This window comes from Callospermophilus lateralis, chromosome 9 (assembly GCF_048772815.1).
Source record: "Callospermophilus lateralis isolate mCalLat2 chromosome 9, mCalLat2.hap1, whole genome shotgun sequence".
Classification (NCBI taxonomy): Eukaryota; Metazoa; Chordata; class Mammalia; order Rodentia; family Sciuridae; genus Callospermophilus; species Callospermophilus lateralis.
Window position 1 is genome coordinate 30,258,196 of NC_135313.1, and position 12,283 is coordinate 30,270,478.

The following is a 12,283-nucleotide window of genomic DNA, read 5'->3' on the forward strand; positions in this document are numbered from 1 at the left end:
GAACAAGTAACACATTGTCCTAAAACAGAAAATTCAAAACTGAAACTATCTGGGAAGCAACATAGTATTTTAAACAGAGGATTTCCCAATTTCATTCATACATACACACACAAAATAAAATACACATCTGTACAATAGAAGTTAAAATTGGTTAAAAGTTGTTGAATTGAATTCATCTTGTCTATCTCAGAAATGAAAGCTTCAATCATGTAGTCATATGTTTAAGAGAGTCTATTATGAGCCACACTCTGTGCCTAGGGTTCAAGTATAAAATTAAGAAACCTGGCTCATACCTCTGAGGAGCTCATGGTTTTGAAAAAGTGCAGACATTTGAACAAGCAGTTATATTTGAGGGAGATAAGAGTTAATAGAGATACTGCACATGGCACTTACCTTCAGGGGTTAGGGAGGCTGACCAGAGTGAAGTGCAGACCAAAGGCAAAGAACACTAAGACTCAAGGTTATAAATGTGCTGCTTGATACCCTGGTACAGACTTTCGGTCTGAGAGGGTTCTTAGAGGATCTTTGGTCTTTGTAACTAGGGTGCAAGTTTCCTGAGGACAGGAATCACATCTTAGCCTGTCCAGATGGCACCTAACTGAATGGATCAATTTATTTTGACACAAACTCAGTTTTCATTATGTGCAGCTCAAAAATAAATAGCAAAGAAGACCTGTCTGGGTTAGCTTTTCAATTGCTGAAAGTGACCTCTGAATAGTGATCTTTCCTTCAGATTTTCGGTTTTGGATCAGACCCAAGATGAATAACGGGGAAGTACACACCTGAACAGGATTCACATATCCATGGTACGTGACTAGCCATGGTTCAGACATTCAGATAACCCAAATTTGTTTTACCAACTTCTGCAAGATATGGTTTAGAAAACAAAACAAAAAACTCTGCTGCAGAGTAAATCGAACTTCTGAATTTTTCGTACCTGAGCTTTAGTTTTATAAGCATAACTGCTTCAGAAATGAAGCTGCCCAAACTTGCCAAAATAAGTAAACATTTGGCTCTGTGAAATATTGGATGGCAGCTTTATCTCCTAAAAACAAAGCCATATGAAAACCATCGTTGCAATGTGTCTCCAAGCTCTGGTCTTATCAGCACACAGCGTGAACAGCTGGAGTTACAAACACCAGGACTATTATTAAATCACTGTGTCAGGGGAAGAAAAGAAAAACCTTTTGTAGGCTTCAGTATCTCTAAATAATGCAATTATATATTACATGTTATTTCTCCCTCGTTTTGCTTCTCAGCATCCATCTCTCTTCATTGGAAGGCAACAGATAGAAACTTCCTTCCAATATATTCTGGCATCCACAGCCATTATTCTATTCTGGTGTTTCTATGGCTACTTAAGAGCATATCTAGTAGGTAGAAAATATGGTTTGGTCATGCAGAATGTTCGTTAAGTTTTATGTTGGATTTTGTTAGTCACCAGCCCATAATCTAAAGTCCTCTAACCTCAGTGAAAGTTCAATGAGTTTTAATCCTAACAACTAAGCTATATAATTTTATCTGTAATATCTCAGCAATTTCTCTCATGCATCTTAGAAACATCAACTATACTCTCAATCTACATGATACACATGGGAAGGCATGTTTCATACAAGGGAAAATTTTTGGAACCAATTCTCCATTGTATTATAAGCAAGACACAGAATGTGGCTAGTCATTGGAAATACTTTCTCTCACGAGTAACTACCAGCTGCTATATTTGCAGATTAAATCCCCAAATCTGCAAAGAATATTATAACACACTGGACAAATGGAAACACTTCCCTTTAGGGTGTCTTTTTATAACTAATCTGTGTCCTTCACCCCAATCTTAGAGTTGGTAAAAATGATGCTGCTACTGAATAAACAGATATGTTTGGTCTCTCAGTGCAGAAATTCAAAAGCTTCTAATTAACTTAAAATTCCGAATTTCTGTGCTATGTGTTGGTAAGAAAAGATGATAACGTGATGAAATAATCTTAATTATTTTATATGTATTTGCAGGGAAAGAGAGATCATTCTCTGTTTAATCTCTATCATCATTCCTACTTTGAGAATTGGTGGCTTCCATGTACTATTTTATCCAACCAAAAACTGATAGTTCTTAATATTGTTCTTTTGTTTTAAAATTTAAAGAGTGATAGAATCTTTTTAGAGAAATAAACACACATACACACACTGGCATGGCATGGCATACAACTGCAGAGTTACCAGACTCCCTGCAACCCATCCATGGACTTCTCATTTAACAATCCCCAAAATTGCCAGCTTATTTTTACTTATATATGACACATTTGTTTTCAAAGACAGACCAGTAGTTTCTTAATTTTTGAAATACAAAATAAATAACGGTTTTAGAACAATGTCCTTTAGTATCTGAGAACGACCACAGTATTATAATTTTCAAGAATGCACTTTTTAATTTACTCGCCCTGCAGGATCAATTTGCCTTAAGGGTTAAATTCAAAACTATAAACAGTCATTAAAATACAAAACAACTATAGTAGTTAACCGGATATTAAGAAAAAACTCACATCTGTTTTAGAGTTCTGTTCCATCCGCAAATTCGGGAACATCAATTTCAAGGACCTGGTTTTATGGCATGCCCTCAAGCCAAGAACACCAGGTTGCAATCAAGGGAAGGGAGGTAAGACTTCTCATAAGCAGACTTTCCCTACGAAATATTCTGTGCCTGGGATTCTCTTTCTTTAATTCAAAAGCAGTCAGTAGAACTGGATTTGCTATTGTCTTGGAAGATAAATAGCCATGGCTATCTGCACATTAATACTTGTACTATTCTGGTATGAAAGAGGAATAGAGGAAACAAATTTCTGTGCTGTTTATCTGGTGGCACCTTAAGTAACAAATATTGAGATTTGGTTACTTATCAATGTAAACAGAACATGAAGTCTGCAGAAAATTTGATATTTCTTATTTAGGCCCATTTTAAAACTACAGCATGTTCCACAGTGTACCTCTTAAATAACCAATTTGTAATAACTTAGCCAAAAATAAGTGCAACTTTTCTAACTTTTAAAAACCACACATCCCTGGGCATCAATGAAAACTTTACCCTCTATGGTAGGCCTAATGAATTGCAACTAAAAATAACAGTCATCAACTGTGGTCTTCAAGGCAATATTTCAACATAATCAAATGTGTCAAATATTCATTCTTCAGATTCTTATGCTGTGGGTTATATGTTTCATTTCTTGGGAATGATTGAACATAACCCACTTGGGGTCCTGCCATCTGTGAATTACTTACATATGAACACTATTTAAGAGATGGAAATTTTGATTGTTCCCCCTGTCTTGGATATTGGAATGAAATGCAATTGAACATAGATTTTTTTAAGCAATTATTTTTTGTAATGGGTGATACATGGCTACATTATCACACATTCCCCATATTCATCATCACTTATCAAATAATGGGAATTAAGTAGAAGATAGCTGAAATTATCGAGGAAGCATCCAGTAAATTCTGGAATCTGAGACGTGGAATAGAACCTGAAGTCTCACCTTCCTGGGCTCAGGAGCTTGCCACACAGAAGCTGCTCAGCAATGTGTCCGCAGCTAAGAATGGAGCCTATTGTGTTCCCATGGTTCTCTTACCACTGAGCAAACAATGAAAGTAACTATAGGGCTATATGCAGGGTGCCACAAAATGGACTCCTTTGAGAGTCACTGGGGTCACTATTAATAACTACGCCAGACAAAAGGCTTGAAACAGGACTTGCTGAACACAAGTTCAACCATACTTTCACCAGGGAGATGAGATGGTCCTCAAAGATCTTCCCACAAATATCTCCAACCATTTCATTAATGCTAAATTCAATTTTACTTTTGTCCCACAGATGCACTATGCAATATAAATGGAATAACAAAAACAGCTGCAATTTTAAATTTTCTAGTAGCCATGTTATGAAAAAGTAAAATGAAGCAGGTGAAAATAGTTCTAATAATATATTGTGCTTAACCCAAAATATCAAATATATTATCATTTCAACAGTCAATATAAAAATGATTAATGAGATGTTATTTTTTTTCACACTTCAGTTTTTGAAAGAGAGTGTGCACATACAAAACTTCAATACATTTCAAATCAGATTAACTCTATTTCAAGAGTTTCACAGCCATGTAAGCTAGTGGCTATCATGCAAGGCAATGTAGATCTAAATAGTCCACAGATTCAGATATACAGAAATATATGAATAAAGTTATAACACACACACACACACACACACACACAAATTGTATTTTTTTTCTAGGTAAAAATAGATTCGATCTATTTATTAACTTCACCAAGTCTTGCACAATAGGGCAGTTAAAACATCTGTCTCTTGCCTGGGGTGAATCAAATCTTTGAACTTATAAACATTTTCCAGACAGATTCTTTTGGGGGAATAGAGAAATGACTGAGATTATTAATTATCAAGCAGGCTAATTGCTGAGAATTTTGTAGGCCTTTCTCTGGGCTTATATGTGCCTTGCTTTCCTAAGTCCAAAACAAATATACTGAGCACCTTCCACATTTGGGTAATAGATATATAATGATAAGTCAGGCCCCGTGCTTGTACCTGGAGATGTTAAGGCTTATGAGTGTCATGGAAATTATTTTACACTAAAGCAAGAGAAGTATAAAATGTGTTTCTATCCCATGGCAAGTCAAGAACCAGACTCTACTTTTAGCGTCTCAGACTGTCATGCCCAGAGACACTGAGAGAAAAGGAGGAAATACCCTTTTTCCTTTTTACTCTGGATAAAACTGTTTTCCTTTTTACTCTGTGGAAAAAAAAATGAGGTATAAGGATTTGAGGTCCCAATATTTCCTTGTGAAAAAGGATATGCATATTTCTAGTAATAGTTTGTCATCCTGCCTCATACCCTAACTTGTGGCACTCACAATGTGATATTTTGGTGAGACTACGAAATCTATCAGAAAGATAGTAGCCCTATAATATCCTTTTATGGAAAGCAATATCAGTAACATTTTAATTGATGTAAGTGCTGCATTTATGTAATGAAAAGATAAACTTTGCTGGATTTTGTATGTGAAAAAACGATCAAATACACTCTCATTTTAGGTTATGCAGAAACCCTAAAAATCAACACTAAATTGTAGTTATTCTCTTTTATGCAATTATTCTCTCATTTATATAGTCCTCTTCCCCCAAACTAATATATTTAGGCTTAACATGGTCTCAATCAGAGGGTTACCAAAAAAAAAAAAAAAAAACTAGCAGAGCTTACCACATACTGGTCTTGTTTGTATTCATCATTAAAGTAGACCACACACACCTGATTTTTATTAAAGTTCCATTAAATATAATTCCTTAAAAGGATAGAGTTTTAAGTAGAATAGTGAGAGAACATTACATCTAAAATACTTTCAAGACATTTGCTTGCTTATTTAAGGGAAGAAATATGGCAAAATATTACCACGAATATATTAGTACATGCCCAGTGGTTTGGTATAGCAACTCTTACCTCATAATATTAGCACTGGCTCTTGATAAGAAAGTCATGGACCAAACTGGGAGAATTTGTTTAATCTATTCAACATTCTGATAAACCTATAATATGTTGCTTTTTTTTTTTTTTCCCTAATGGTGCTATAGATAGACTCAAAATAGAAGACTTGCTTTTAGGAGCTTTTTAATATGATTATGTTGTTAAGGATCCCCTATTGCAATGATATGTAGACATTAATTGAAATCTAACTCTTAAGGCTATTTGGATGAATGAAGTTCAATTATAACTTTTCAAAGCAAGTAGGAATTAGCATAAAGATCCCACAGTTCTATATGGAAGGAAGATGTAATCTCTTCAGGAAATTATTCTCCATTTAACCTATGGATTGTAAGTATAGCAGTTATAAGTATATCTTGTTTTAGGGAGTTTGGGTATATAATTTTATTTTTATCTGAATTTTAATTTTATGATGGATTCTAGAAATCTAATAGTCACAGCACATATTTATGATATTGAAAATGTGAAACTGTATTACTATTTATCCTGATATGACTTTGCAAAGCATTGTGTTTTTAGAGAAAAAATATATAGACTTCATCTTTGGGTATTTTGAAGCCACAGGATGAAGGACATGCAGTGGTACAGCATGCAAATTCAAAGCCTGGTCTTTTGTGAATGCGGGGTGACAGTGGCCGGGGATGGGGATGCTGGAATTGACCCAGGAACATTCTGCATATGAGCTATAACCCCAGCCTTTTTTTGATGTTATTTTGAGACAGGGTCTCAGTAAATTTCCCAGGATGACCTCAAATTTGCAATCCTCCTGCCTCAGACTCTTATCCGTTGAGATTACAGGTGTGTGCTACCACATCTGGCTACAAAGCATGATCTTTTCAGCCAGATCACTTGGGTTAATTTCCTGGCTCTGCCACCTCCTATGTGGCCTTCAACAAATTTCTAAACCTCCTTCTGTTTCAATTTCTTTATCAGTAAAATGAAGATAAAAACTTAACCTTGAAGCAGCAGTTTAGATGACAAACTAAAACACTGAAAACAAAGTTTGGCACATAGTTGATACTATATATAATGGCCCTCACCGCACCTATGTACTATTAATAGATTGTACTATTATAATGACCACTGTATATCTTTGCAAAAGATTTCTAATTATCAATTTACTTTCCAGACTGCAAAGCCCCAGTTAGACTATGGGTAAGGACTTTGATCTCTCAGTAGAAATGCAAAGGGCAGGATACTTACTAAAACAACAGGTTTCAGACTCTGGCCACTGGGGTGTGAAGAGCTTGGCTGGGCATCAGCAGGTGGCCCTGGAGCTGGGTCACTGCTTCTCCTCACCAGCAGTGGAGTTCCTGCAAGTCAAAACAGGAGGTGAGAGGTCAAAAGGGCCCTGGGGGAAACAGAGTACATGGCACAACTGTGCTTTAATTAAAAAGGTTTACAACATGCTTTTATGGCTTTTATGTAAAAATATTCTTTCTAAGGATGCTTGTAAATTAGTGAATTTAATGATCTTTTGTCATCTGTATACAGAGTGACATGTGCAAATAAAATCTTTCAACTCTCATCTTCCCCCTACTTGAATTTCAAAACAAGCTATTGCATTGAACAAAAACTGTTAGGCAATGCACACATGGATAGTGGGCAATTTAAAAAAAAAAAAAGGATCTAGAAAATATATGTGAATATTAAAAAGAATGATTATCCAGAAGACAAATGAAGAGGTTCATACAGTCAGTCTAAATCGCCATTCAGTAGAGCTAGAAGTGTAGTTATTATTGCCATTTGGTGCTTCTCAAATCTTTTGAACAACGATACATCCTGAAATAAATTATTTGCTGGGGTCATAGCATTAATGTCTATTTAAGTACACAAAGAGATTGGTTCCATTCACTTTCCTTTCTCTCAAAGTAGATAAAATTGATAAAGAAAATAAGTTAGTTCTTCTAAAAATATACACTGATTTCTTTTTAATTTAATAAAGGCTTCCACTATTAAATATTTGAGTCAGTTATTAAATTCTGAAAAAAAAAAGATCATACTATTAGAAAGTTCAAATGAAATTCAACCTTAGCAGAGCTGGCCGCCTAACTACTCCGTTTGCAATTAGGTCTAAAATAACATTTCATATGAAATTGGCCACTATAGAGAAAAGTCTTTAAAAAAAATTTTAAAATCTGCTTGTGGTTTAAAAATCACTTTCACATAAAAATTAACATTTTATTTGTGTGCTTTTGGGAAAAGACTTGAAAATAGTTGAAATGCAATTTCCCATTTATCAATATTGTGAAAATAATTCCCAAACCTCTGAAGCTATTGCAGTTTAAAGGAACATTTATCATCTGTTTTAAGTTATGTATAAAACTGATTTTATATGTATACCAACATTCTTGTTTTGTACAAAACACAGAATTGTTAACATTTTTCATCCTTATCCAGATAGGAGTTGGTTTTTGAAATGTAAGTTATTTCATAATCAGAAATTAACATGCTACTCAAGATACAGACACCATGCCAGGAAGGTATTATTATATCTAAGTTCCCATTCCTTTCTTTTTTATTAATGGCTATAGCCCTACATTATTCCTCACCCTTTCTATCTCCATCTCCAAAATTTCTTAAGCAACTGTCATACCTATAATTGTATGGTTGGCAAATCTTCTCCTAAATAAAATATGAAAAAAAAACAAGAGTAAAAAGCAAGAGAAAGTACTAAAAAAATCTAGTCTCACACAGTATTTTCTCCTTTTTCAGGTGATGTGAAGAACGAACTCCTTTCAGTCTAAGCTCTGGAATTACTAGAAACATGAAATTTTGAACATGTCAGTTTGGGTGCAATACCCTCAGAAGCACCTGTTATCTTTAAAATCACAAAGAAAACGGAGTAAACTCCATCAAACTTTGGATTTTTTTCCCAAGCATTTAACCTGACCAGGACAGTATACCTCAATAATCCTAAAATGGACAACACAAATAACCAAAAAACATGGAATGCCATGGGTCACCAATGTGTTTCCTTATCGTCAAAAACAAGTTAATTTCGAGGCACAGAAATGGAAATCTTAGGGACAATTTTGGTTATAATGGTTTTTCAGCTGAGACATATACCTATGTATGTCATATGTACATGTGCCTATAACAAGATTTTTCTTGGTTAATAAATACTCTTTTTAAAAAGAACTACCGTAGGTAGTTTTCTTTAACTTTAAGGATATATGCCCATGTCTTGTCACACTATCCATCTTTATTTTAATGACAAAAGGTTATCTTTCTTAAAGACATATTTTTAAAGTAGAACACATTCAGCTTTGTGAATTCAATCAATATGCTACAGTATTAGTATGACTTCCCAGAAGGTGATAGTTCAGTTTTGCACCAGTGCATCATCTACTGGGGCATTTAAAAGGAGGAGATGGTGGCCATTACTATGTACAGATTTCACATTTTTATTGATGTGTTGAAAATTAATTTTATTAATAATTAACACATAAAAGCAAAAACCCTAAAGCCACACAAATAAACTGTATGATGGCTAGATCTTCAACATACCCTTAGCTCATCAGAAAAAAAGTTTTCTTCTGTTTCTTTTTTTTTTTTTTTTTTAACTTCACATTTGAATGTCTCCTGTTGAGACACTTTCCCATTTTCTTTGGCTGTTTTAATGTGTTAATAGCAAGTGCAAATTATTCCATATTGGAATTAATAATGAGCATTTTAAAATATGAACTGTTATCTCAGAGAGTTAACAACTTTTCCTCATATTATTTTTCCAGTCACCAAACCCCCGTTTGAGGGTGGCTGTGAGGAAGAGACTGAGTTACAGCTTAAAGACAGTGAGATACATTGTGGTGTATAATGGAAGGCAAATAATGGCAAGGACTGAAGATGATCTGGGTCCATGCTTGGATATACAGAGAAGTCACATTTCCCAAACAAAGCTAACTAAAATAAGGAGTAGACAAATCTATCCAGTTTTACGGAGACCTCCCTTCCATGGGACAAATGAACATAACCTCTGCATTGAAGGAGTTTACAATTTAACAATAGAGAATAGATGCCAATACCACTAACTGTCATGTGGACAGGGCAATGGGTTTTTGAGTCAAATGATCTGACCTTCCCATTGGCTGGTTCTGTGACATTAGGCTTGAACTGCTCTGTGACACAGTCTCATTGCTTAAAACCTGCTAGTAATAACATATCATGGAGCTGATGGGAGGTGGAAATAAAACACAAGGAATGCCTAGGACGTGGCACTATCCATTAGTGTAATTACAGGCAGACAATCCACCCTCTTCCCCTGTCCTACCCCCATGAAAAAGAAGAAATAGCTCTTGTTGTGAATAGCATTCTCTGCTCAAAAATCTGAACTTCTGAAAGGCAAGCTAATTTTCATGGAATGATATGTCAATGAAAATAGTAAAATCTAATTTTGTGCGAAGCTAGATATAGCCTTACAATAGAAGTCAAAGCTTTCAAGGAAAAAAAATATATATGTAGGATGGGAAGGAAGTTAAAAAGTGGGAGGAAATGCTATTCATTAGTATTTTTTCAGGTAATTGAGAAAAGTCTCTGATTTTAAAGGCTGACGCCTTTAGTTCAGCTCAAGCACGATAGTATTCTGTGAAATCATAGCTAAAAGCCACTAGAGGCAAAAATCAAATAAAATAAGGGATATTAAGAACTTTAATGCATGAAGTCCTACATAACAGCTGATATTTTCCCACTCAGTTAAATATTTGAGAATCTACTACACACCAGGACATTTACCAGCAGAGGGACAATGACGTTAAGATGAGTAGTTATGGTGCTTACTCTCTGCTTAGATTTCAGAGAAAAAAAATGTGGGGAAAAAGAACATTTCAGCACAGTATGAAGGTAGGTTAACTCAGATGAGTTATGTGTGGATACTTGGAGAACCCATACCAACAAGCACACCCACACACTTCCAGAGTGGATAAAGTCCCTATTTTATTTAGCCAGATACTCTGAAACAATGGAAACCAAAGAGATGGAGACTTGGAGCAGGAGAAGAATCCTTGACTGGTCATGCAACTGCTGGTGATTTCATCCTCACATAACAGAGTTTTACCATGTTAAGAAAAACTCACTTCCTAATGGAATACTGCCTATGTATTCTCAGGGCTTATACCACACTCCAGAAAATCTCATACAAACACTCACTGTCACCACTTCAAGAAGATGGTGAGACTCCTCAGGTTCTTCAGGTTTTGACACAGTCAGCATTGGTCAAGCCATAGCCTCATGGAAGAATAAAGTAGAACCAGTTCCCAAGTGCCCATAGATGGTGGTGCGTCTTCCCATTGTTGAGTAATCAACATTTTAGTGATCATGAAGTTGGTGATCAAAGGGATGCCTTTATTTATGCAATGCCCCCTTTAAGTATCACTGAGGCAGCCCAAAGGGGGGACACCTAATTGGGTTTGAGGAATAGAATTTTGAAAGAGGCAACAATTAATTAAAGGCTCAAGTTGCTATGCCAATGGGTCAAGTAAGTTATGAAGACCAGCACAAATGTAAGGTGTTTTCTATATAAATTTGTTTATATAGAAACACACACACACACACACGCACGCACACACGCACACGCACACGCACACATGCACATATACAACTAGATGGATGCTTTCCACATTGAAGGATGTGTTTGGATAGAGTTGGCTTAAATGACAGGTGATATCATTTAATATTAAGTTTGGGGGCTTTGAAGAATAGGCTGTTATAGAGACTGAAACCAAGGTCCTGAAGAATCAATCATAACGCATGCTCATATAGGAGGCAGAAAAAACAAACAATGGTTTTAAACATAAGCCTCACATCAAAAGTCACAAAGGCACATGTTCTAAATTGTACAATGTGTAGCAACAGAGATTTATTTATTTAAAGATGGTTAATGATCCTCCTGAGTAAAACCAGAAGCCCAGCTTGTCACCAATATTGGTGCCATTTCATCCCAGGGCAGTCACAGTCAAAGTGCTGACATGACATTCTGTAAGATGGGCCTCCAGCATGGAGAAGCTGGGAGTGCAACGTCAAGACGCAGGGCCTCTGCAGTCACAGGCAGAAATGGGGGGAGAAACTGGAGGAGGACGTGGGGGGATTTGGCAACTGAGGACATATACCTGCAAATGAGAAGGAGCATAAAACAGACATGTATAGCCCGTCTTCGTCTTCTACTTCTTGCTTGGAATAGAGCAATAGGGATGTTTTGGCAGCTGTTATGATTTGTTTGTTTCAGGGAAAATACAAACCTTGGCTTCAGCCCACTGAGCGTTAGACTGATTTGCTTTGAATCTAAAATGCTTGGTATGCCTGAGAAACCAAAGACTAGATTTTCAATTGTTCAAATTCATGAAGATTGATACAAATGAAGTTGATATTGAAAATCTTATTGGCTTCCAGAATGGGTGGGTAGAGATAAGCATGAAGTGAAAACAGGAAAAGTGCAAGAATCAGTGTAGGTTCATTAATGTCAACTTAATATTAAATTTGGGGGCTTTGAAGAATAGGCTGTTACACAGCCTATTCGTCATTACAGAATGACGAGAAATCTAGTATTATATTCTACCCCTCAATCCTTAGAAAGAAAGGGTATCTAGAATCATGAGTAGCTAGCAAAGCCATAGAGGAGAGAGGGGGTGGGTATATGGAGAAGGGAATTGGGATTAATATGATAACGTGTTAATGTGCAAATAGGGAAAGGCCATTTAAAAAAAAGTCTCAACTTTCCCTAGCTGTAGTAAATTCCTTCAGTGTAATTGAATTAT

The 12,283-nt window shown here is 35.7% G+C and overlaps 1 protein-coding gene across 1 annotated transcript in view; it reads right to left on the bottom strand.

The window, feature by feature from the left end:
- The window catches only part of Pard3b (par-3 family cell polarity regulator beta), a 978,419-nt gene that overhangs the window by 533,338 nt on the left and 432,798 nt on the right, over window positions 1–12,283 (bottom strand). The window contains exon 4 of the mRNA XM_076865584.2: window positions 6,738–6,847. Within this exon, the coding sequence (XP_076721699.2) occupies window positions 6,738–6,847 (110 nt within the window). The remainder of the gene's footprint in view (window positions 1–6,737; window positions 6,848–12,283) is intronic.